At 40.9% G+C, this 27,673-nt stretch overlaps 1 protein-coding gene across 1 annotated transcript; it reads right to left on the reverse strand.

Moving 5' to 3' along the window:
* bcap31 (B cell receptor associated protein 31) lies at nucleotides 1–26,392 on the reverse strand. The gene is made up of 8 exons (XM_082519283.1): nucleotides 26,255–26,392; nucleotides 22,714–22,813; nucleotides 20,387–20,487; nucleotides 19,340–19,484; nucleotides 10,512–10,647; nucleotides 1,616–1,742; nucleotides 1,386–1,486; nucleotides 1–871 (listed from the first exon to the last, which is right to left on the reverse strand). Exons 2-8 carry the CDS (start codon nucleotides 22,803–22,805, stop codon nucleotides 845–847), a joined length of 729 nt encoding a protein of 242 aa, XP_082375409.1. The 5' UTR covers nucleotides 22,806–22,813; nucleotides 26,255–26,392; the 3' UTR covers nucleotides 1–844.
* Between the last annotated feature and the right edge of the window lie 1,281 nt (nucleotides 26,393–27,673).

The raw sequence follows: 27,673 nt of genomic DNA on the forward strand, positions 1-27,673 counted from the left end.
TGTTGTTGAAATCATCCATGTTTATTGTGACACGTCATTAAAGACACAACAAAAATCTGATCACACCACACAAGCAGAACAGACACGGGTGCCTTTTCTTTTCTTAACATTTTGTAATGAATAACCGAAAGTGGAGCATCAAACAGCTCCAAAATTTAAAGTGTGTGTTCAGCACACGGCTAACAGTGACGAAGAGTTCAGGCAGAGTTCAGGCAAACCAGAAGAAGAAACCAGGGGAGACGCCGGAGTCTTGTTTTGCTCGTAATAAGTGATCTTTGCTGCAGTTCCAAACATTCATATTCACAAGAGTCTCGATGGAAATTACAGTTTAAGAAAGAAGGAAATCTGACGGCACAGCCATCCTTTGGACTTTTGGAAGCATGTTTTAAACCAGAATGTGCAGAGAGGACTAAATGCTTTTATTTTGGAATGAAGATGATCTTTTCCTGCAGGGAACAGGATTCATTGTTTGGATTTACTTTGCTCCAAAAATGTTAATCAGGGAATGTCCTCAGAAGAAAACAGTTTATGGAAAGTGAAGGAAAAGGTCAGCTGTTTAAAGGACAACAGAACCCCAAAGCTGGCCTTTAAACAGCAAAGTGGACAGAAGAGAGAAAAACAGAAACACTTCAGAGGTGTAAACAGTGACACAGGAAGTCTGACAGTAAACCGACATTCTTATGTTGGAGCTCAGACAGTCTGATTAACCAATCGCAGCCATCGGTGATGTCAGCTGGCCCAAAAGTCGGTGACATCACATCGCGGAGGTGGAAGCAGAGGCAGCAGACAGTTTACTGAGGACGGTGATGAAGATGAAAGAAGCCGGGAACCGTCGATGTCCTCCTCAGTCTGATTTCTTGTCGCTCTTCGCCTGCGGATAAAATACATAAAAACAGCTGATCGCCATGACAACATGCAGCCAAACCATGTCATGAGCTGCTGTAACTGTAACTGATCTCACACACACGCTAAATATCGCTGTGCCCTCCGCTCAGTGTATCCTGGATAATCCTCGTTTTCAGACCAACGTTAAAGAAAAGAGGACTAAGTATTTTATTTATGGCCTCCAGTGAGTGACTGAGCTCATCAACTCATCAGTAAATGTTTACAGAGGTCAGCGCGAAGGGCCATCTCTCCCATTAACCTCTACAGGACCAGAAACCTCTCTTTTGCAACCTCGGGTATCGCCCCCTGGTGGATAATAGAAGTGAATGCATGTTTAAGCAATGACTCTAAACGAGGGCCGTCAGGGGGCTCTGTGCCTTGGTTCCTGCGTGCTTTTGCCTCTTTTTTAAATTCTTGTTTTGGAGATTTTAGTGTGTGTGTGTGTGTGTGTGTGTGTGTGTGTGTGTGTGTGTGTGTGTGTGTGTGTGTGTATGTGTTACCAGGAGTTTGCTGTGCTCTTCCAGCAGTCTGTCGTACTCCACCGTCAGGTTCGCGGACTGTTTCTTCATGGCACGAACGTCGTTGTCCGACTTCTGCAGAGCTGTGAAACAAACAGATTTCTCATTTTCACTCAGATCTCATCTTCTCTGTCTCAGTCTTCCTCCTTTAACTTCTTCTCCTCCTCATCTCTTGTGGATTTTACCTACTGACTGCGTTTCCTCCACCTTACCTTTCTTGGTGGCTTCCAGCTCCTCCTTCAGGCTCTTCACCTCCTCCTTCAGAGTCTTGTTCTCCTCCTGTGGTCCTGGTCCTTTCTTCCCCGCCTCCGGCAGCTCAAGACCAGCCTCACGCAGTTTCTAGAAAAACAAACAATATTTTTTAAAAAAGGAGCCCTTTAACATCTGCCAGATGTTTGCCATTTAAATTCTGGTGCAGATCTGAAAGTCTCCAGAGAGCTGAAAGAAGCCTAATACATATTTGAAATCTTTCCGTTTGACACAGATAACTCCAAACTTTTGACCCAGTTTGAGTCCAGAGAACCGTTACAGCAACACACCGGCTGTGCACCACTGCTTTATACCACAACTGTGCTCATTGGTCCATACCTGACCTTTTCATTCATCAGGAGCTCGGTCATGGCTGAAGGTTTTGGCAGTGACACATATTTTGTGTTTCCTACTTCGCAGCCTGCATTTAAGGGCTGACCACAGATTCTTGACCACTTTAAAAACTTCTGAAATGCTGACTAACGGAGATTTTGGGAGAACAAGTGAATTTGGAGTTCGTTAGAAAGTGGCGCTTGACTCTTATGAGCCAGACGTTGACTTAATTTAACACTGCCAACAAAAAACAAAACAAATAACAGCAGCTGAAATCTTAACGACCCGTCTGCAGCAAACTGCATTTCCTCCAAACTAGGGGTGGGCGGTATAAACCATATATGGTAGAAACGATATAAATTTGGCCAACGGTAGAGATTTTGACTATACCGCTCTACCATGAGTTGATGGTGTCATCAAGCTGTGGCGGATAAAAACAACATCATCTGCAAATCATGCCGGCGACAGTAATAGCAAAGAGGCAAAGCAGTTCTGGAATACGGGGAAAGCAAAAACTGCGCTTCCTCCACATCCGTACCATTGATTCATTAATGCTGAATTTTCTCGCAGCTGCTCTATTCCCATGTTGTTGCAGTATATTAATGACTAACCTCGTATTGTGGATGAATAATCTCAGTTGTTCTCCTGACTGAAGTTTGGTCCGTGTACAGCATCCTGCTATGCGATTGCATTTGTCCTTGACCACCAGAGACCCTCACGTTAACTTTTATCGCGTGGGAAAAAGTTAGCGTTCATCCTTCAGCTTCACTGTGCTAATGTTATGCTAACGTAGCTGTGTTGCTAGCAATCACGTAGCACATCATTATATACCAGCTAGTACAACTTCAGTAACCCTACAAACGTCACTGCCGTTTAGTTTTCTGTCTTCATTTATGTTGGAAGTGACAGCAGAGCTGTACGTTTTAATTTTTTTCAGAAATCTCTCAGTCAGAACATGCTATGTCATGTTTAGGTGGAAACTAGCGAGCTAACTTCCTGCTAACTTCTAACTCTGTTAAATTTAATAAATTCTGTTTTCACGGATGCCTGGGTGTTAAACTTCATAGTTACACCTGGTAAAACAGCAACACTGATCATTTTATTAAAGATGAAAGAATTTAGACCGTTTTTAACTCTCAGTGATGCCGCAGAGTTCGTTTGACTTTGGGACCTGAAGCGGACGGAGTTTTGGATTACTCCACAAGCCTCCTGACTATGGTAGCCGTAACGCTCCGGCAATCCATCAAGCGGTGCGCCTTCATAGCTTACCAAAGTTGTACTAAATATTTTTTGATAGATTTCTGTGCACCGTGTACTACATAAAATCGGTTCGAGGTCAGTAAGCACAACCAGATTCCTACATAAGGCACACTGTCGATTTTTGAGAAAATTAAAGGATTTTAAGTGTGCCTTGTAGTGTGGAAAATACGTTATACAGAAGAAAAGAATATATTGCGATATATATCGTTACTGCACATGCTTCAAATTATACCGTGATATGGATTTTAGGCCATATCGCCCAGCTCTACTCCAAACTACTCAAGAACAATAATTCATGCAGGGTGACGTGAGGAAAATCAGCGTTCGTGCTCGTTTAAACATTTTCAAATTTGATTCACGCTGCATTATGAAACCATCACTGTGTGTGTGTGTGACCAAAGTGGTGGTGACATCTTCAGTTTCCATTTCTGCTGAGGAAGGAACTGGAGTCATGAGGATTACTGGATTTATTTCATTTCATAATTCATTCGATCAGTTTTGTAATTTCTTTTTTTTTTTTTTAAAGCAGACTGTGGAAAATCTTCCTGTGACTCGCTGTAAGCTGGAAACAGACAGAACCTAATTGAGAAATATTCAGAGCATCAATAAGTTTGTCAGACCGACGCATTGGCGTGTTCGCTCAGTGTGACGGAGTTAAACAGCTGCTGAGCTTTAGTCCTTTAACTGACGAGGCCATAAACCCTGGTTTCACTGCTCTGAACTGAACCCGATGGCACGATGTCATCAGACCGACCCACCAAAGATCACAGAGCAGCGAGCGGTCGAGTCACAAACCATAAATTTACAGTAAAAGTGAAACACGAGCAGCTTTTTTAAAATGTAGAAACAGATGTAAAAATAAAAAGGCAAGCATTATAGGAGGTTAACAAGGTTATTACAGTGAACTAAACTAGCTGTGACAAAACATTTTAGTTTTAAAAATACACTTTTGAAAAAATTCCAACTGTATCATTATTATTGTTATTATTATAATTATTGTAGGGTCTTGACCTTACAGTATAAAGCGCTTTGAGACAACTGATTTGATGCTATTATAAATCTAATTGAACTGATTTATTTTGTGCCCTTCAATTAAATTAATTTCCTCTCTTGTAATTTTGCTAGTAAGTATTTTTGAGTCATTGACATGACACAGCTTGAGTAAGTTTAGGGTCAAACAGTGCTGTATCTGTCCAGCAGAGCTTTATGTCACAACACCACTGTAAGGAAATACAGTGTTTTCCAGAAGTCTTGAGCCACCTCCCCATTTCTTTATAATCTGCTTCAAAGGAGACAGACGATCTTGTAATATTTTAAAGTGCTATTAGGCAAAGCTCTCCTGGCTTTCTCAAGACCTTTCACATTATGGTCTCAGGAAATTGGCTTTTTTCATTCATTTGTGTCCTTACAATGAATAAATAAATATCAATGTGAAAACCGTAAAAAAGTAGAGGACAAAATAAGAAGCGACAAACCTAAAAGACACTGAACTATACAGAGCAGATGGAGAGGAGCTGGAAGTCTTAAAGAAACAGAAAAAAACCCGCCTCATCTGAAACTGTCTCAGTAGATGGACGCTTTCAGGAAGCTGTTCTTAGGAAAGGGGAAACCAGGAGAGAAGGGAGAGGTACTCCAAATTACACAAGCACTGAACTGAGAGTCAGCAAAAACACATCTTATGGAGTAAGGAGTCACATTTTACATTTTTGCTCATCAATATGTACAGAGGAGAGGGGTGCAACAGTGAGCGTCTGCAAGTCTCTGAATGGCAAATCTTCATTTTTCAGCCTCACAACGATCCCAAACAAAGCACAGGGATATAAAAAAAAAAACACACAACACCATCAGGCAGGGACTGGCCTCCCCAGAGCCTGAACTTCAACATTATTGAAGCAGTGTGGGATCACTCTGACAGCGAACACAGCAGCAGGCACCAGCGCCCAAAGAAGCGCTTTGAATGTTTTTCGGGGCGGCTGTGACACATCGACAGCTACATTTATTGGCAGCTAATCAGCTTGTTGCTTATTCTTTCACTCACTGCCTGTGGGAACAGCCCTTTCTCTCCTGTATTCGGGTACAGCACATTAACATTGAGGCTGCTGGCAGGAGTGTGCTACAGCCCTCCTCTGTGTCTCTGTGCCAGGCTTTGCCCTCATAGATTATCTCTACAAGAATGTGACCTCCTGCAGCTCCTCTCAGCTCAGGACTCCCTCTAAAAAAAATTCTGTCAGTGGGAAAGGATAAAAGCTTTTAATCTGCTGCTACAAACAAAAGCAGGAATGCAACGCTCTGAGGACTTTTGGCAATTTCTTCCTCTCATGTTTGATAAACACCGACCTTGAACTCTTTGCTGAGTTAATTCTTTGTCTACACCAAACCAAAGACAAAATAACTCAAAATAGGTTTCTTTTTTTAAAGAAAATCCTGCCTGCTTCATGGACCCACAGGGGAAAAAAAAGATCTTACAGAGCAAATAAATGATCTCAGATCTGCAATTTCGACATTAGTTAGTAGTTAGAAGTCCCTCTGCGTAATTACATGGAGCAGAGCAGGTGCCCAGGATCATCTTACTGGCCTTTACAGTAACACACACACACACACACACACACACACACACACACACACACACACACACACACACACACACACACTTGTTTTGATATCTTAGTGAGGACATCTCATTGATTCTTTCCTTAGTCGCTTACCCTAACCACCAACCTAAACCTAACCCTTAGCCTGACCTACCTAACCATAACCTAATTGTAACCCTGTCACTAAAGCCACATTGAGTTTCAAAAATGCCGGGCACTTTTGTCCTCATAAGTGAACGTTGGTCCCCACAAGTAACGCAACATTACAGTTTTCAGTCCTCACAAAGACATCTAAACAGGCACACACACACACACCTCCCTCAGTGTAAACTGTGACCTGTGTAACTGTGTTTGCAGTAAAGTGACTCCACCCTGACAAATCAGTGAGTGCTGCACGACCACTTGCGTCTTCCTGTAACTCCACGTGTACGTTTGACCTTTGGGGCTGCGCGCACACACACACACACACACACACACACACACACACGCACACACACGCTGGGTCTTAAGAGAAGACTCCTTGGAGCAAAACATCCTAACAAAAAAAAGAAAAAAAAGAAGAAAAAAAAGACGACCACAGCTCGTTATGAAATCTGAGAATCTCCTGTGGCCTACTCAAACCTGTGAACACATGAGCATAACATCAAGTTTTTACTTATTAGTGTTGTCACCGATTCATTTAAACTTTTTTGTATTACTGACTCTTAGATGAGTTTAAGATTTTAAAAAAAAGGCCAGAATCAAAGTATAACATATCATTTTTAAATATCACTGCTGTCTTATTGTTTTTAACATTATAAATGACTTCCCTAAGCCCATTACAACAGTACACTTTGGAAATGAAAATGAGATGAATTAGTTTTCACTCCGACGAGCATCTGACACTTTCTGATCACAGTCACTGAGAAAGAAGGCATAAAAGACAAAAGACGGGACCACTTCAACATCAACACTCTGACTGCAATTAGCAGAAGGGAGGCTTACAGCTGCTTGTGTCAATCACAGCAGTTTCACCACTTCCAACATGACGGTTTATTTAAAACAAACAAACAAACAGACAGAGTTATGAAAGAAGAAACCTGTCCCCTTTGGCCAAAACTGCGTCTGCAGCACTTCTCTGTTTCTGCTGTAAAGCTGGACACTTTAATATAGGGCTGTATGGGGAGGACTGACTTACTTCTACAGCCTGCCTCGAGTGGTTATTTACGGAACTGCAGTCATTGCCATAAAGAACATTTATGCTCAATGAGGGCAATTCTCAGCCCACGTCATATATTTAAAAACTCAATAATTTACATTGGAATACTTTTTAAAAAAAATCTTAAAATATGCATTTTCTCTTATTTTACTATTACCTATTGCACAGCTGCCAGAAAGCTGAACTTTGCCTCTCTGGTTGATGAGATCAATCAGCGTGTTGTTGGGAAACATTCAAGGGAGTTTATAAAATCCTTGTTGAGTCACTGAGAAAAATCCCCGCTGCTGCCAAATATTCCTGAAATGTCGAACGTGTAAACACATTCATGGAAACCAAACCCAGAGATGAAGTGGAGTTTGATGAAATAACGTCAGGACCCTTTACCACAGTTTACACACTGCCAAAGTTTCAACCTCGGGAACGTTGCTTTGGATGGACAGTTTGTCCGTTCCTCACCTTGGGACACGGTCAATGAAACAATGTCAAACATGGATTGTGTGTGTGTGTGTGTGTGTGTGTGTGTGTGAGCACAACACAGTATAAGCGCGAACAGCACCTGATAAACTCTTATTATCAATCATTGAGGTTTCTGCCAGAAAACCTATTAGAACCGGCTACTGTGATAGCGAACCAGGATGGGATTCAATTTAATAATGCACAAAGTGAGCTAGCACCCCTAACTGTCCAGAACTAACAAACTCCTGTCTAAACCTAACCCTGCACCACTCCACTATTTCAAAACTCAGATTTAGTCTTTCAAAGACTTTTCAAGAATTAAAACGATGTGAATATACCACTTTAACCAGACAGCTGGTTTACCCTTTGCTTTAAATGCTTAACAGCTACAACTTTAACTTGGTTACATCTTATTAAACTAACACGAGTCAAATTCAATGTTAGTGATTAACATTTTTTGTTATTAGTCAGCTCTACTGTGTATCATCATGACTCAAGCAGGACACTCAGTGAGCGGCACATTTCTCTTTAACAAACAACATCTACAGCGTCTGTGCTGCAGACCTACTACATGCTAGTTAATCTGCAAGTGAAGCTGCAGTGAGCAGCTAACTCAGGGGTGGGGGAAGTCCAGGCCTCAAGGTTTTAGATCTCACCCCAGGTCAACACACCAGAATCAAATGATTAGTTCATTACCAGGCTTCTAGAGAACTTCAAGACATGTTGAGGAGGTCATTTAGCCATTTAAATCAGCTGTGTTGGATCAAGGACACATCTAGTCCCCGCACCCCTGCACTAACTGAACAGTAGAAGGGACCACAGTTACTGTTAGCTGAGCACCCTCTAGTGTTCCTGTCTTGTAACTACATCTCAAACTAAACGTGTGATCAAAAATAAACATCTGATAGAAAAGAGACACTGCAAAAATGCTAAAAACATTTTCAGAGTCAACATTTCTGTCTTAGCAGCAGTTTTAGCAAAGACTTCGATAACCTCAGCTGTTCTGGGGTCGGGGCACAGAGCCTTCCAGCTTGTCCTGGGCCACCTCCGGCTGAACACGCCTAAAATGCCTCACTTAGTAGGCATCCTTGTCAGGTGACCAAGGAGCAGCAGATCTACTCTGAGCTCTTTACACTTTCTCTAGAGAGGAAACTGAAAGCCAGCAGCTGATGTTTTACTGAGAGAACCTGTATCCCGGGGCGATCGTGGCTCAAGAGTTCGGAGTTCGCCTTGTAATGTTACATCCACTGAGGTTGTGGCCCGAGAGGCCTAAGGACACACTAGCAGGAAATAAATCCCATAATGCCTGCAGGGATACGTGTTGCCTTATTGTGAAGCAGGAAGGAGAAAACAAAAAATTCAGGGCTCATTTCTGAGATTTACAGCACAAAATCTGCCATGTTGGTGCAGAAAAGCAAAGAGATTTGGTGCCTTGTACAAATCGGCGTGGTGACTCAAACTGAACTCTGAATGTGCTGAATCAATTTCCAGATGAAGGATGACGCTTCCAGTCATGAGCATGTGATGTTTGCATCAAACAGGAGTGCAACTAGAGAAATCAGCACAAAGAGGATGCACTAGAGCAAGAACACATTGAAACTAACATGCAGGATAAAATTTAACTGTCAGGGCTGGGATGGAAAATGGAAAAGCAGCTGAGATAAGCCAAACTGCAGCTTCTCAGCCGTATAAAACAATAACTGGCTCACAAGACAAAGTTTAAACTCCAAAGAAGAGAAGCAAACAGTCTCCTGCACAAAAATGCTCCACCGCAACCACTTCAAGAAACCCAGGAGTCATTTTTATTAAGTTATGGCTCCTGTGGGGTCTGCCTCTCAATCACACAGACCTAAAAATACTGCCTTTTCCCGTCTCTGAGCGGCACCCAAAATTTTTTAATTGTTGTAGTTGCTTTTAGAGTATCTTGCTCTATAAAATGTGCCTGGCATGCTGTGTCTGTTCTTCCAAAACTCAGGACTGAAACTTGGGAATCCGCTTCTTCCAGTCTGGAGTTTCTGCAGAACAGTGAAGCTGGATGGAGTTTTATTATGAAAGACATCTCTTCCAGAAACAGCCAATCCTCAACCACAGAACAGAACCATTTTTACCAAATATCACCATGACGGCAGTGTAGGGATGGGTACCGGTATCCGGTGCCATGATGGCACCGGGTCTGACATAAACGGTAGTAACCAGACCGAAAAGCAGCGCACATTTCGGTGCTTTTTTTCGGTGCTTTTTTCCCCTGAGCTGTGATACACTTTAGATTCTAGCCAATCATTTTACGTTTCCGAGGATAGTAGGTGGGCCCAGGTACGTACGTTCTTTTAGAGCAGAGCTACAGATTAAAAACGCCCAAGGCGAAGCGGTCAAAGTCTGGCTGTACTTCATAGCAAAAGATGCAAACTCAGCAGCAACAAGTGCTTTAAGCTGATACTGTGATACTGTCAAAGGAGGTAACACCTCGAATCTGATGAAACACCTGGCGACGGTGTAATTTACGTTGAGTAGGCTAACCACGTTATTACATTAATGCATGTAAGGTGAACTAGCAAACATCATCATAGCTACATGCGGCTGTCTTCTTGTTTGATGGCAGATACTCCCTTCACCCTGGCCAAAAAGGCTAAAATGACCAAAGAAAAAGTGGAAAACAGCTAAACATGAGAGGTTTTGGATAAAGTTTGTGTTTTTTCCATTGTTTAAGCACTGCTTCCAGCCAAGAGTGATGCCATATATGCCCCATAGCTGCAGAAAAGGCTAACATTGTTATATTTTTACAAAAAAACCAGCTGAACATGAGAGGTTTTTGGACCAATTTTGTGTTCTCCATTCTTTAAGTACCGGTTTGAGCACAGTTTAAGCACCGGCACAGTTTCAAAAGTACCGGTTTGGCACCGGTATTGGATAAAACCTAAACGATACCCATCCCTACGGCAGTGTGACCCATGACCTCTGACGACTGGTTTTCTACCAGCAGAACTTGAAAAGCTCAAAACTCTGTGTGCGTGTTTTTTTCACCTCTTGCAACATCTCATTGTCCTCCATGTATTTCTTGGCGGCATTGCTGGCGCCCTCCGCCTGCTTCTTGAAGGCTTCGTTGGAGGCCATGAGTGAAGCCTGCTGGGAGAGCAGAGTGGCCAGGCGACGCAGCAACCTGCAACAGACAAAACATCAGTGTGTGATCACACTAAACAGACTGCTTATCAGCCTCCTTTAATTTGATAAACGTTTCAGCATCACCTGAAACTCATCAGTAAACATCCTGGAGAGTGGGCAGTACCCACAGGAGAACCATTAAATATCTTCCAAATGAACGAGCTTTGAATTTTGTGAATTCCAGCCATCGAGTATCCAAAACTAGTGATCTGTTTTACAAAACATCTACCACAAGATATTCCTGGTAAAGAGGGGCAGCAGATTCCAGGGGTTCATTTATATTTTCCACAGAAAAATTACATAAATGTTGAATTACTTAAAAACAGAGTTGCCTAGTATATCTGCAGGTATCTTTTAAAGAGGAATAGTAAACCATGCATGAGGTCATCTGACCGCAGCTTCTGAACAGAAGCAACAACGCAGTAAAGAGATTTTGAAATCATCAGATCAGGATCACCATGTTCCCAGTAAAGAGGTCCGGGATTATGACATCACAAAGTCAGGAGTCGCTTCACGCATGGATACATGTATAGTAACACACTGTGACCCCTGACATTTCCCCGCGTGCTGTGTGAGGCGTTCGTGCTGTGTGTGGCGTCGACAGGCGGTGATGTAATTGTAGCTCACTGTGGGTGGAGGGCGGGCGGGTACACTGAATATCTGCCCCCATTCATGTAAGTTGTGGGAGAGAATCACTGAGCTGCAGCTTTGGATTAAAGGAGTAGTCCAGAGTTTATTCTGAGCGGGCTGGAAAGTTTCAGAGCACTTCTGCCAACATAGTTATCAGACAGAAAAATAAAATGAAAGTATGAACCGTGCGTTTCCTCTCAGCTCACATCAGACTCCAGACTCTGAGACTTTTGATGTGAAAAGATCCCCACCTGCTCCATCTTTGGTTGTGGACAAAATGACACGTATTGAGATGCTTTTAGTGCACATACAGTAGGTTAACAAGCAGACAGTTTAGCATTTGATTTTAATTGAAATAGTATTTTCTACTTTTGCTTTTAATTCATTTTTTTTAAGTCTTCACAACAGTTTGCCTAGTTTCAGTGTTTTTGTTATGAATAACCTATTTGAATGAAAGATTAAACACAGGAATGTAAAATCAGGCTTCTCCTGCAGAGATGAGTAACAGGACGCTGAAATTTGAAGCTGACTTCACTCTGTAAAAAACCTGCAGATGTGAAGCTTGCTGGGGGTAAATTTACCACCTCGGTGAGCAGTTACCTCGTGGCTGCTGGTTCCCCATCATGTGAGGCTGAAGCCATGTGCCAGTTGTAAATATCTCATTGGTGATGCATTCAGGAACATTCTGACAAACAGCAGAAACCAGCAGGTTCTGTCTGTGCAGTTTGACTCACACTCAACCTGCAGCTATTTTCAGGGTGTAAAACTTCCCCAGCAACACACAGCGCTGACAAAATGTCAAATACACACTGACCAGTTTCTGTGAGCTGCAAAAGTGACCCAATACACATTCACTCTGATCGATTATGCCCAAAAAACAGTCTCACTATTATTTAGGGCTGCCACAAACGATTATTTTGATAGTCGACTAGTCACTGATTATTTTTGCGATTAGTTGACTAATCAGATCATCATCCATTGTACGTAAAACTACAGCTTATTGCACCAGCAGCATCTGCTCTTATATAACTATCATTAGCTTACAGCTTTAAGCTTTTAAGGTGCTAACTAAAAATAAAGACAAGATGATAGTTTATTAAATTTTAATGAAATTTGCAGATTGTTTCGGTGAAGTTTAATAAACTCCTTGCTATCTAAAATATAACAGGACAACGGAGTATATTCTCCAGCATCTCACACTTCTGATAATCAGCTGTCTCCTTGACGTTTATTCAGCTGTGTAAAAACTATAACTTTAATCTCAGCCAAACCAATTTACTCAGGAACAAATAAAATACTAAAAAAAAAAAAAAAAAGCCAAACAACAACATTTTTAATTTATCTAAGTGACTCATATATTTAACCTGAGTAGCGAAAGACAGCGGTGGGTTTGAAAACAATTTGCCGGGAGTCCGGTGTTCTCACCGCGCTAGTGACCTAGCCCCCGGCTCGCTATCGAGCTAGTGGGTAACAGACGTCTCCGAAAATGTCGGAGCGCTTTTGAAAATATGTGGTGTCCTGATAAACTGAGCCGATATTTGAGGTTTACACAGCTACATTCTCGCCTGAAAATATGTTGAACGTTTATTTTGTGACCCAGAAAGAATAATAAGAGTAATATTAAAACTAACTAGCTGCCGCCATTGTTGGAAACTGAGCTGGGCCGCGCTATGAATTCTGGGACACAGCTGCTTCTTCTTCTTCGGGGTTTAACGGCAGCTGGCATCCTTGTACATGCAGTGCTGCCATCTTCTGTTTCAGTCCTTTATTACACTCTTAAATCCTGCTACTTATTCCTGCGTCTTTTGTGATCTTACAAAGCTTCAAACGACGCGTCGACTATTAAATCAGTCGTCGACGATTTTGATAGTCGACGTAATCGTGACTAGTCGACAAATCGTGGCAGCCCTAGTGCTAACTAAAAATAAAGACAAGATGGTAGTAGGGCTGGGCCATATTATACCGTTCACGGTAATACCGGTATAATGTTAGGCAACGATAGGAAAATGAAATATCGCGATAGAATATGAGTAAAACGCGCATGCGCAGTGCCTTTGTTTTCATACGCACATGGCCGATTGTTGAGTGAAACAGATGATCCAGAATTGGTTTGTAAAAATGGTGCAACTTCCGTGATGTGGAACTGGTTTGGTGTTTGTCCGTCAGATACACGACAAAGCACATTTTTTTGCAGAACATGCAAGCGGCCGTTGTTATTGTCGTTATTGTCGGACTAAGATGCTCTTAAATCTGGGAGTAATCTGGGTCCTAAACTCCGTATACTTCAGGTCAAGCAAACACTGCAGCATCACTGAGAGTTAAAAACTGTCTAAATTCTTTCATCTTTAATAAAACGATCAGCATTGCTGCTTTACCAGGTGTAACTATGAAGTTTAACTTCCAGGCATCCATGAAAACAAAATGTATTACATTTAACGGAGTTAGAAGTTAGCAGGAAGCTAGCGGAAGTTAGCTCGCTAGTTTCGCTAGTTACCTAAGCATGATATAGCATGTTCTGACTGAGAGATTTCTGAAAAAATTCAAACGTACAGCTCTGCTATCACTTCCAACATAAATGAAGACAGGAAACTAAACAGCAGTGACGTTTGTAAGGTTACTGAAGTTGGGCTAGCTGGTATATAATGATGTGCTATGTGATCGCTAGCGACACAGCTATGTTAGCATAACATAAACAGTGAAGCTGGAGGACAAACACTAACACTTTTCCACTTATAAAAGTTAACGTTAAGGTTCCTGATAGTTAGAGACAAATGCAGTCGCATGGCAGGATGCTGTAAACGGACCAAACTTCAGTCAGGAGAACAACTGAGATAATCCATCCACAATACGAGGTTAGTCATTAATATACTGCAACAACATGGGAATAGAGCAGCTGCCGGAGAATTCAACATTAATGAATCAATGGTACAGAAGTGGAGGAAGCAAGAAGAATGAGTTGAATAAAGTTTGATTTATCTGACTGCTTTGTTTCGCTTAATGTGCGTTATAATCCCGTGCACCTTATGGTCCGAAAAATGCGTACTGCACACTGCAGTTTAATGTTGCAAAGCACCTCTTTTTAACTTCAGTGGATATTATACATGGTTATGCTCAGGATATGTCAGCCCATTTCTACTGGAAATGCCTTTTGGTTAAACTTTCAGCAAGGAATTTGCATTTGCACTGTTACATTTTTATAAAGCTTTAATGTACATAAAAACCAGCTTCTTGTTTAAGTGAAAATAAATGAAAGGTTGTCTTTTTGCGCTAGTAATGTTGTGGAGTTGTATTTTGTCTCGCATCAATTATATCGTCAGTTATATCGTTATCGCAAATTTTCAAATATATATCGTGATAAATATTTTTGGCCATATCGCCCTGCTCTAGATGGTAGTTTATTAAATTTTAATTAAATGTGCAGATTGTTTCGGTGGAGTTTAATAAACTCAGCCGATTTACTCAGGAACAAATAAAATACTGAAAAAAACCAAACAATAACACTTTTAAGTTATCTAAGTGACTTATATATATTTAACCTGAGTAGCGAAAGACGGCGGTGGGTTTGAAAATGATTTGCCGGGAGTCCGGTGTTCTCACGGCTCTAGTGACCTAGCCCCCGGCTCGCTATCGAGCTAGTGGGTAACAGACGTCTCCGAAAACGTCGGAGCGCTTTTGAAAATATGTGGTGTCTTGATAAACTGAGCAGATATTTGAGGTTTACACAGCTACATTCTCGCCTGAAAATATGCTAAACATTTATTTTGTGACCCAGAAAGAATAATAAGAGTAATATTAAAACTAACTAGCTGCCGCCATTGTTGGAAACTAAGCTGGGCCGCGCTATGAATTCTGGGACACAGCTGCTTCTTCTTCTTCGGGGTTTAACGGCAGCTGGCATCCTTGTACATGCAGTGCTGCCATCTTCTGTTTCAGTCCGTTATTACACTCTTAAATCCTGCTACTTATTCCTGCGTCTTTTGTGATCTTACAAAGCTTCAAACGACACATCAACTATTAAATCAGTCAGACGATTTTGATAATCACGACTAGTCGACTAATCGTGGCAGCCCTACTATTATTATTATTGTGCTAAATTTTGTAATTTCAGTTATTAATCTAACACACTGGGGCTTAATGATCTTTTAAATCCGCAGTATTTACAACAAGAATTTTCTTGACTTTTCAACAGAATTCAAATGAAATACAATTAACTGGGGACAGAACAGCTGAAGAGGAGCTGGAGAGGTCATCTGGTAGAGAATTACACTCAAAACTAGCAGGTGATTTAAACCACAAAGGCTGTCTGTGCAAGGGCAACAGTTGGTTTCTGACAGATTCATAGAGGAGATCTGAAAAGTAGCCAAATGGAGACCAACAGCCTGATCACATGGTGCTGAAAGGGGACCAAGGTGAGAGACTCAGCGGGACACATTCACTTAGACCAAAGAGTCTTTGTTTTGCTCAAGATTAATCACACTGGGTGACTCTGGGCATTTATGGTGAGGCAAATATGCACTACTGTAACAACGAGAGAAAACAAAATTTGCCTGAAAAGCCACACCTAGAAGTATGTTCTCCTTATTGATCTGTGCTGCTGTGTTAGCATAAGTAAGGCTGAAAAATATGTTAACTGTTAATAACACCACAGCTCAGCGGATGGTGCAGAGTATTGTAAAGGTATTCGAACACGCAGGATGATACATTACTTCTTAAGTAGTTAATAAGCAATGTTTTACTTCTGCAAAGGCACCAAGTGATTGTTTTAGCAACATCACTGTTCATGGTTTAAAATTCCCTCACTGCTTTTTCCCCAGCCTTGAATGTTTACTATAACAACACGGAAAATGTCGAAAAAACAGTGCATTAGTCAGGAACAGCGGTGGATTATTCCACACATGTCGCTGGATGCCATATTTGTTGCAGCAGGAGGGTGTGTGTGTATAGCTAGGTTTAAGTTTGGTGTCTTTAGCGGTTTAATAGATACATCAGGTTGTAAGTCTGATTTATCTTCTGCAACACCACAGCAGCCTGTTTGGATCGGTGTGTAAACTGCTTCAAGGTGACCAAAAGTGGAGTAGTTTACACGAGGAATAAAAGAGATTTCTCCATCTCAAGTGTCTCTAGGAGGAGCGACTGTCTGTTCCAAATACGGCTGTCAGTTACTTCACAGGCCTGAAATAATCTGACCAGGCAGCTGCCAGAGCTTCAGCCTTTCCAGTCTTCTTCTTGGCTCAGGCTGGAAATTCTTGAGCTGGAGTTCCCAATCACAGCGGCCTGGCAGCGGAGGGCACGGTCTAAACTTCCTCCTGGCATCTGCGTTACAGCAGCTGTCGCATCACATGCTACGCTGCCACAGTGAGTCACAGAGCAGCAGCTGCTGCACACCAAAAAGTACCCCAGAAGAGCAGCAACAAGAAGGACGTGCTGCTGCCCCCTGCAGGCGACCAGGGGGCACAGAACAACTCTGCAATCAAAACTGCACCAAACTGATCTGTCCTGATTTATTGTCACTTAGACCCACCAGCTGTAGGTCAACCAAGATCCGTCAGGGTCACATGACCACTGACTGCTCAACTAAATATTTAGAAAGATTCAAAATAAAATCTCACACAACACTCACGAGAAGCCAGCTGACTGTAGCAGCAGCAACTCAAACTGAACCGTCAGCAAATAATTGTTATCAATAAAATACGCATGCAAATGTCATAAATTTCACCAACTGCTGCGTCGTAAGTAAGACCCTCTAAGGTTCAAGTAAAGCTGCAAAACTAATATAAATCTCTCAAATTATCTACAGGGTGTTGATTTGAGAGCTTGCTGTATTTTACCCTCCCGTAAAAAGACGTAGTCTTAGTGTAAGATCAGTGCATTCAGATCAGGCTTTTTATGCATTCAAATACTGTGAAAACTCAGGATTCAGACAGGCTGGTCTCCAAGTCACACTTTGTTTTGCAACTTTCTGATGAACACAGGAGACAAATTTCAGGTATTGACAATAACTGTGATACATACAAAAAGTAAATACTACTTCCAGCTGTTCCTTTTAGGGGTCACAGCAGATCATACACCTCCCTCCTCACCCTGTCCCAAATAAGACACGATATCAGAAATGATCTAAGACAATGGATCTGAGGATTTCACCTCAGGAATGAAGGAATGGGTAATTTCAGTTTTTCCTGCTGTAAAAAGGGAAATCTATTTATAGATTTCGCCATCCTCACATACTGACTTCTTAAGTCAGTATGTGAGGATGGCGAAATGAAACAAGCCTTCTTCTTTGATGGACTTCACTGGTAACTTTATGGATTTTCAACCCAACAACAAGCCGTCAGACCAGTAACAACATGCCATGTTGCTGAAGTCTGAGGTTAGTTGTACTCAGTCACGTCTGACTCTGAGTGGGTCAGCCAATCAGGCTGCTTCGCACCTGTGAGGTCTCTGTCCAATCTGGATGGGGATTTACACTGTACAGTGGAAACACACACTGACAGACACACACACGGTCAGCTGCTCATTCTTTCCGCCCGACTTTAAATTCCTCTGAGTTTAGATCAGTCGGCCTGTTGGGTCTATTCTGGTGCGACTGAGTATCCCACTGCAAGCTCGCTTTAGGACAGAAGTTCAGAGAGAAGTTCAGCTGCACGCTGGTCCTAACTCCCATATGTGGTCGTCTCCTCACTCCTCAGTGCACCGACGACCCTTTCGCTCTGTTTGCATGCTCCTGTGGAGGCTTCGACTGATTCAGCACTCCCAAGCAATCAGCCTTAATTAAGGGAAAGTCGGCTATAAAGTCGTCCCAACAATGATGAAGGCTTACTAATAACACTCTTACAGTGCAGCATCCACTCTGTGTCAAAAATGGAGGAAACTCAACAAGAGTCTGAGGAATCTTCATGGCATTAAATCTCTTAATTTGCAGTTCTTTTCGGAGTTTGTGGTGAATGATTTCACCGCTCACATAGCTGGAAACAATTTTACACTTCAGCTCCTGATTTTAATTGTGTTGAAACTGTTAGATTTAGGCATTAAAAACCACTAGTTTCACCCCCATGCGACACTTAATTGGATAAATGGTTAACAGGATGGCGAAGGGGTGTAGAAAAAGTTACTGGTTTCACTGCTCTGGTTTCTTTTACAGCAGGATGACAGACTTTGGTGGAGAATGTGGACAACATACGTGCTACAGACACCAAAACTATTACTGCTGAATTACAACAGAGTCAAAGTCTGTAACACAAAAAGTGGACACGTGTCCAACAACACAAACAGACTTCTGTATTGTGACAATTTTAGCACAGGATCAGGCAGCTCTTTGCCTCTTTTAAAACTTAGTACGCTTATTTGCATTGTTTGTTTTATTTTGGATCTATTTTTGAAATATGTTTTAATTTAATTAATACTTTTTTAATGATCTAACAAAAAACAAGGAATAAGAAGACCGTGTCTTTAATTTTAAAAATTGCCGCAGTTCAGAAATGTTGCACCTTCTTTAAAAACCCTGAGCACAGCTGATCTTTTGTGATCTAAGCAGAGCTCGGCCTGGTTACTACCTGGATGGGACACTGCCTAGGAACTAGTTTACAGCACCTTATCTTACCCTTCCCTTTATAAAGACACTCTTAAGTGGAAGTGGGAGGGCAAAGAAGATGAAACCACCTTTTTTGTGATTGAAATCGAAAAAAACTAAACAAAAAACCCACCGGAAAACCCACAGAGCTCAGATCTGTAACGGCAGCCCATGGAGGAGAGTCGGTCTGGCTATAATGACACACAAACAGAATTTAGACTCCATGAGGTCGAGTAGTCCAGATGCACGAGGCAGCATCATGTATCGTTCCCATCCTGATCCAGAAAGTTCGATCAGATATTAGTGGCGATGTGCCGATCTATGAAGCCGATCTGGTTCGACCGTTTAGGTCGTTCTCTGAGCAACTATCCGATTGCTAGCACAAAAGCTAACAGCTGTATCCTTGGTTTAAAGTCTTTCCAGTGAAGTGAGGCTACTGTGGCTGATCCTAAAACTTAAACAGCTTGAGGTGAGGGGTGTGTGTGTGTCTTACAGGCAGAGCAGCAGGGCGAAGCCAGCAATGTACTCGTTCCTCTGTGCTCTGAACAGCTTCATGTGGATGTGCTCGATGGCTGTCGGGTGGTTTGCCAGATCCACCTTCTCCGTCACACTGTACTTCCTCACCTCACGGAAAGCATCTGTACAGGAAACACACGGAAACGTCACCTTTCTGCATCTTTAATTCACAGTAAACTTATTTTGTAGCTGCACTGTAGCTCTGCTGCTTCCCTGCTGGCTGAGGTACAAAGTCGGTGCTTACTGGGAGCAAACACTGTCCTACCACACACGCACACAACAGAACTGATTTCTGGCACAGGTACTGAACTGTTAATGGTTGATGTTTTTAAAATCCGAACTTAAACAACTGCTTAAAATAATTATTATTAGTAGAAAACCTCTTGCTCTAAGTAAACTCTCTGTGAGGCCGTTGGCAGGAAAAACCTGGTTTATGTTAGAAGCTAGTTCAAATCACGATGTGTGGTAAACCTGGGCGGATAAATGTGGCTACTGAGCAGAGAAGTACTGGATATACTGTCACAATACAACATGTAATTACAGTTGTACTTCCTAAACAACATTTAAGCATATGAAAAAATAAAGCTGTCTTTCTGCACAACCAAATGAGTAGCTTCTATGTTTAGATGGAAACATCTCGAATCCCTGTGATCTGCGATCCCTGTGATCCAACTACGACAGATGTTATGTATCTGGGAAAATTTTGCAGTTACTTTGATGCTTTACAAAATCACAGACTGATGCCGAACTTTAATTTAGTTTTAAATGTTATAAAAGCCACACATTATTTCTGCCTAACACTCCTTTGATAAAGAGTTTGGCAACATTTCATCAGCTGGACTCTGAACACGCTGTTATTACAAAGTAAGGAACTGATGGTGCCGTTGTTTACCCGTGCTTCATCAAACTTGATTGAAATGGAGCTACAGCAGCGTCCTCCACAGACTGGAAGAATGCAGAATATCGACTACACTTTGGCTAAAGGCCACCTCCCAACCAATCAACAAAAGCACTGCAGACGTACCGATGAGCAGAAAGACGAGGATGGCGATGGCCACCATGAAGGCGGTGTTTCCATAGAGAGTGATGGCCTTTATGATGCGAGATTTGAAAATGCTGTTCCACCTAAAAAAACAACAACCAGGAGAATAAAACACAAATCAGTCGGCAACTTCAAGAAGTTCACTTTTATACATTTTTACATTATAGAGACATTAGAGTCACTTTTCTTTTCTTTGTTTATTTTTTAACTCTTTGTTTGGAGTAATCTGAATGAGTTTTTTGTTATTTTATGAAGCCATTATTTAATTTTTAAATGTTCTGTTGGACACTACTGGTTCTGCAGGACAGGAACTGAACTTCTGGGATAATTAAAATCCATCTTATCGCATCTTTTGGGAGCCAAAAGTGATCCTAGCACGCTTGAAGTGATGGAAAAAAAAAAGGAAGAGAGCAGAAGAGAAAGGATGGACGAATGAATGGTGATCTTAATGTTTTACAACACAGCAACTAAGCCTGGAGCTCTAGCCCCCTCTAGGGGCCAAACAAAAACAGACATGAGCTCAACTGTGCAGTGACCTCTGCAGGAAGCTGGTTATTAAGAATATAGTTAGTACAGTTTTATATTTATTTTTATTTAGTTTATATTATATAGAATTTTTTTTTTTAATTTGCTTTAGTTTGAGCCATTTTCTAGAGTCAGTTCTTAGTACTTTTAGAACTTTTAACAGTTTCAGTTTTGGGTTTTTTTTTTCCCATATGAGGGAGTGGGATACACCAAAGTTTCAGTCTGAATAACCACGTTGCTATTATATAAAATTGCACATTTTCATTTTACACAGTTTAAGTACAATTTCATTTTGTTTTATTTTTATTTTTGTTGTCTAAAAAACAAACAAAAAACATGTCGACACCTTGTTTTATTAAATTGTAATTATGGTTAGCAACAAAACTGTAAAGTAAGTTGAGTTGTTGTTTTCCTGCTTCCATCTGTGGAGTCATGAATCAAGAACAATGATATTGCGGTGTGAAACTGACTAAAAGGGACAACAATATTACTTATCCTTGTTGTTTCTGGGTTAATGTACCATCCAACAAACGCAACTGTTGCTCAAAGCCTACATAGGCAGAGATCATGTTATTGCATTTATCCATGTTAGGTTACACCATTGCTACAAACAGTCAATCAGATAAAAATGATAAACTTTCTTTCACATATGAAAATAACAAAACAAAGGCTATTTTTAATTCTTGATATCTAGTCAGATAAAATAATTTAAAAACTCCTCTATGAGGTCTAGCACTAAAACTTCTCTACTTTTATTGACTTTTTTCTTTGTTGGATTTCAGCTCGTATCAGCGCTGTGCCGTGTGTGCAGAGTTAATCAGAGCTCATCATTCGGCAGTCAGGAGGTCTTTTAATGTGATCACAGTCACACAGAGCTGCTCTGTTTGAGGACAAACTGAACTCTGCTGCTTCCATCAGCGAGCTTCACGCTTCTCCAGCTAAAAATTAACGGCCAAAGCTTCCTCTCATGGAGCCAACAGCACACGGACACAATGTTGTAAATGCTTTGCATTGGCTGCTTTAAACCCAGATGGGCCAAGATTTATCTCGCCGTCTGTTTGTCGTATGACAGTATCGAAAATCCATGATTGGGGAAGTTTTCAGCAAGGCAGAGAAAACATTCAATATCCAGAATTGTCTAATTGTCTGTAATTTTTCCCATGAAAGACACATCCATCAGCAGGGTTGTTAAAATGTCTGATTTCTATAGAGGTACTTTCTTGTGATTGTGATACTTTGTTTTGTTTTCAAGGTGTACTAAACTACAAAAGGATCGGTGTAGGGATGCATGCATCAAAACTGGTCCCCTACCAGCCCAAAAGCTCGGCAACAATGAGCCGACATTACTGGTTGTGTCATGTGCATCTGTGAAATCACCACAGCCTTATCACCTTTCCCTCTCTGTAAAGTGGCACTCTGAGCTCCAGCTGATACATCAACTCAAACGACGGCAAGCATAAACTCGGTGGAACAAAAAAGTGTCAACAGTTTGGAGATATTCCACACTGGTGCGCCAACACCTTGTTTGTATGTTTGCAAATGTTTTTATTGACTAAACTGCGGTCAAACCCAGCTGACTGACAGCTTAGACGATAATCTCTCTCATTTAAAAGTGAAATGGATTGAAAGTCATTTCTTTCCAGCTGCTAGTTTACTACAAACTACTGACCTTTCCAGGCAGTAGTTTGTACTGGCAGATATCTTAAGCCAAGGTAACGCTATCAGATTTGAGCTGGAAAAAGCCTGATGCCAAGACAGGTGTGTGTGAGTCAGGTGTTACCCACCTCTTGGGTGAGATGAAGGGAATGCAGAGCAGCAGAACTAAGAAGACCTCAGCGTAGAGGAAGGTGGCCACCGCAGTCCACTGCAGACTCATCCTGACTTCTGAACAGGAAACACAGCAGGTTCACATGTCAAAAACACCATCACATGGCACTTGATCATGACATCTACAGTTAATCGTTCTCAATAAGCAGAAGAACAGAATAACTACTTTATTGCCATTCACAACGTACAGCAGTTAGTGCACATTAGAACAAACTGTATGACTTTAATCCACCCAGTTATCAGACACTTTCATCCATCAGTGCTCTGGCTGCCTCTGGCTGATGTGCTGCTCTGATGTTTAACATATTCATTTCATCAGATTGAGAATTAACGTGATAACATACCAGTCACACAAACTACCCAACTGACCGAGGCAGGAACAGTGTGCTCTGTCACGTAAAACTCAGACCCTAACAAAACTTTAAATCCAACAGTTAAACTGAAAGTGGCAGTTTCACAGCACCTCTGCTTAGCACCTATTGCATTTTAGCTCCTCCTGGTTTGCAGCAGTACCGGCGAAAAGTGTGAAGCCAACCGTCTTTCTTTATAATTTACTAGGAAAATTGGAAATACTATAGATACAAAACACATGCAAACATAAGTATATTAAGGCAAAAAAAACATTTGTATTAGCTTGAAAGTCAATATTTGCTGTAACTGCCTTTATTATTGAACACAGCCTAAACTCTAGTCAGCTTTCTTGTCATTCAGGTCTTCAGGAATGACTCAAGGAAATTCAAAGCTCTGTTCTGGATGTTAGCTGGTTTCTGGGAACAAACTTCCAGAAAGCCTCAGATCAGCTGAAACACTCAGTTTATTTAAATCCCAGTTGAAGACTCACCTGTTCTCAGCTGCATTTGAATAAAGCACCAAATCCACAGTGTTTTACTTTTAAGCTTAAATTTCAAAACTTACATTTAACTACTGATTTTATCTACTGTTCCTTCCTTTTTTTTTCTCCATTTTAAATCATGCTTTTTATTTGTTTCTGTTTTTTAATGTCTCTGTAAAGCACTTTGAATCACCTTGCTGTTGAATTGCGCTATATAAATAAACTTGCCTTGCCGTTTGTTCCACGCTCTATAAAGATGATCTCAGACTTCAATAATGTTAAAGTTTGCTTTCCAGGGAGGCCAATCAGAATCCAAATCCCTTTATTGTCATTAAACATCAGACATTCAACAAATACAGAAGCAACTTCCTGTGAGCAGCATTTAGAATAGATCCATCCATCGCAAACACACAGAGACAGACAACCACTCGCACTCACATTCACACCTGTGAGTCAATCATTAAATTCAGAACAAATAACAATAGAAACAAATATAAAAAAACAAACAACATAAATGCAAAACGTTTATACAGATGTGCAAGGGTGCTAATATGCATGTTGTTGTGTGTATGCGTTGTATGCATGAGAGAGGTGTGTGTTTTGAGGTGGGGCATGTGTGTATCTGTGCTCAGTATGATGGCTTGTGGAAAGAAACTGTTCCTGAGTCTGGATAGACCTGTAGCCTCACCCTGAGGGCGGCAGGCCAAACAGGTGAGACCCAGGAATGGGTGGAGTCTCTTGTGATTGCCTGTGTAGATGTCAGTAACTGACATCTATTTTAGTTTTACTTTTAGATGCATTTTATTGTATTGATGGTGTGTTTGAGATCTTTGTCTTACTGAAAAATGAATCCAGTGGTGAACCACACACTGCTGGCTGAAACGCTCCAAACTATGACAGTCTCCACTGTGTCTAACAGCTGGCTGTAGACACTCACTGTTGTACTGCTCTCCCAACCTCCAGACAAAAAAAATTCATATCTGGATCCATTGCTCCATAGGAGTTCTTGTGTAATCTGCCTCTGACCTTTCTCCCAGTTTCCCTTCCTGAAGAATGGCTTCTTGACAACCAGCCTTTCATTGAGACCATTTCTGAATTCACCTGGTAGACATACCGGTAGCTTTTTAGGCACGACACTTTGCCCAGTTTCCTCACATTTTTTTAAGGACACACTGCACCTTGTCATTTGATTTTTGGGGTTTCCTCTGTTTTCTTGTATTATTGTAGGGTCTGTATTTTACAATATAAAGCACCTTAAGGCAACAGTTTTTGTTATTTGGCACTATATAAATAAAATAAAACTGAACTGTCAGCCACGTGTAGCCACAACACTGGCTCATCCCTTGAATTAGGTGCCTTTTTATAATGAATAGTTCACAGGTTAGAAAGCCAAAATAAAATTATTTGAAAATGGAGCATGGACTGGACTGAAAATGAGTGAAAAGGCAGAACAAACATCCAAAGAAAAACATTTGAAAGATTGGAAAACTATTACTTTAACACCACTTTGAAAAAGTCTGACTCTTTGGAAACTAAAGAAAAAGAAGCGAGGAGTGGCTCAAGACTTTCACATAGTTCGGCATGAAATTTAAAAAAAGAAAAAATGTAAATGGGTAACTGTCATGTTGCTGATGTTGTGGAAGCCAGATTTTCACAGATCATACTTTATAAAAAATGTTACAACCCCATGAAAGTGGATTTTCAGTGTATGGCTTCTTTCAGCTAAGCTTAATGACATTTTTCTAAAAATGCACTCCTAATCCTGTTTTAAGATTAAATCTAATAAACTCATTTACTTCTTCCACAAAACTGAAAAGCAACACAGCCCACTTTAGAGCAACCCGATGGGTGGAGGCCGGAGGCTTCTCCTTATTCTGAGATTGACGTCTTTGTAGACGATCCCTGACAACAATAAGTGAAAAAGACAAAAGCTAAAACAAAATCTGAATAAAGCATTTGAGTGTTTTCTTTGGCTGTGTGCAGTGTGAGCACTCGTGAGGGGTTTGCTTTGCTTCAGATATGGCAGCTCAGAACAGCTGTGTCATTGCGGCTCCGCAAAAACTGCAGAAACACAGCGCAGCATCACGCCTCCTTACACATTAAAACACTGATAACGCCCCTCATCGATCCCACAACACTGTGCTCCCTGTTACAGCTCACTTCAGCCAACAAACCAACCTACAAAGATTCACTGGCAGCACATTTTACCAGCTGCGACACTCTCAGCTGTCTGACCTAAAAACTTTACTCTCCTACCAGCACTCATTTCACATCTTCCCAATTTGCAGACTCTCCAGTGAGCAGATAAATTTGCAGGTCTATGTATCTGCTGGAACTAAAGTCCATAAAATGAACTATGTGCTGGGAAGTAATTAAATTTGTTTTGTTTTTTTACATTAGCGAACTAGCATGCTAGCTAGTTTCCCCTTACTAGTTACGTTTTCTTTTAGAATTACCCAGGTTATTACTGAAGGTTCAGTCTATTTTCTGGAAAACCGAGCATTCTGTTTCAAATTCACATCTATTCCAAGCGCTTGTTTCCAAAAACAAGTCACTTATTTCGCGCCACTCGCTGAAGCTAACTGTTGGTTGCTGCTAGGAGCAGTTAGCCTCGGTAAGCTGGAAAGAATCGGGGTGCTGATTGTTAGTGAACAGGTGGGACTCACCTTAACAAGCACCGCACACAGGCTAGGAGATGCGTCCGCACTGCACTTCCAGGAGCTTCAATTCTCCACTGACTCTGCTGTTAGCTGCTAGTTTAGCCTCCTGCTGTAAACACTTCCGGATATTTTAGTGCCAGCTCATCTTGAAATATGATTGGACACGGAGCCGGAAGAGCGGAGTCACGTGACCTATCGTTGCGTCACTTTATTGTTCTATAGTAATCATTGAATTAATTTATAATTATTATCTTTTTGTACCTCACGTGATATTACATCTTTTGTTGAATGAAAAATACCATGCGATAATTCCAGTTAATTCCTTTAGTAGCTTACATTGCTTTTTAACGTGATAATTAATTGCATTTCAATTAATTTGAATGTTTTTTAAATTCACCAATTATTGTGTAAATTTTTATTTTATTGTTTGGTACACATGACCCTCATAACAACATATTGTTGGAGGTGTATGCACATAAGCCACGAATTAATGAAATACTACGATCTGCGTGTAGTCTCTGCACATGAGATTTTAATCTCTGAAAAAAAATTAACTTAAATTTAGACCACCATGTTTTGTAGCATGTTACATTTTATTTGTATCAGATACGATATACATATAAAATATGTAGTATACAGATTAAACGCTCATTTAATTAGTAGTTCCTTAGTCTATCCAACAGAGGGAGACACTGTCCATTAAAATCAGGCCTGTTTCAAAACAAGGACAAGAGCCTGCTCTGTTGTTCTATTTCCACAGGTAATTATTTACATGTGGAACTTGTATTTAAAAAAATATTTATTTAAATAATATAAATGCAAACAACTATGTCTGAAGTATATCAGATTCACATTAGTTGTTTGTTTTTTTTTCATTGGCCTGTGACTGGATAAAGACCTGCATGAACCGAGGGTCCCATGGCAAAAATGTTTTCTCATAATCCTTACTGATCTTTAGTCAGCTGACTTAAAAAAAATTACAGCTGACTTAAATTACAGCTAAAAAAAACTAAAAATAGGATGGAATAATTTGGAAATCATTAAAAGACAATATTACACCTTTGAAAATACTGGACTTTATTGTTTTGTTTTGGGGTTTTTGTTTTTATTCTAACATGATCTTTAGGTCATCACAATGGTTTAAATGGTTGGGATATTACAGCTGCTTAACATTTTGTCATATTTCATAATGCAAAGAAAAGCGTCTGGACTTCTTTAAGTTACTTGAAGACGTTTCACCTCTCATCCGAGAAGCTTCTTCAGTTCTAAGGTCAAATGGTGGAGAGTCCCAGATATAAACCTAGTGGGAAGAAGCTTCTCGGATGAGAGGTGAAACGTCTTCAAGTAACTTAAAGAAGTCCAGACGCTTTTCTTTGCAAGCTCCTTTGACCACGATGACCTGGATGACTGAGAACCTTCACAGAC

This window comes from Aulonocara stuartgranti (genome assembly GCF_965226115.1).
Source record: "Aulonocara stuartgranti genome assembly, chromosome: 20".
In the NCBI taxonomy this organism is placed as follows: Eukaryota; Metazoa; Chordata; class Actinopteri; order Cichliformes; family Cichlidae; genus Aulonocara; species Aulonocara stuartgranti.

Bases quoted from the DNA above. Each gene is read 5' to 3' on its own strand.
- bcap31 (XM_082519283.1), bottom strand. From the start codon at position 22,805: ATGAGTCTGCAGTGGACTGCGGTGGCCACCTTCCTCTACGCTGAGGTC. The intron at 1,743-10,511 runs GTGAAAAAAACA...TTGTTTTTCTAG, and splicing joins ACAATGAGATGTTGCAAGAG to AAACTGCGTGAGGCTGGTCT. The intron at 872-1,385 runs GTAACACATACA...TTTTATCCGCAG, and splicing joins AAGAGCACAGCAAACTCCTG to GCGAAGAGCGACAAGAAATC.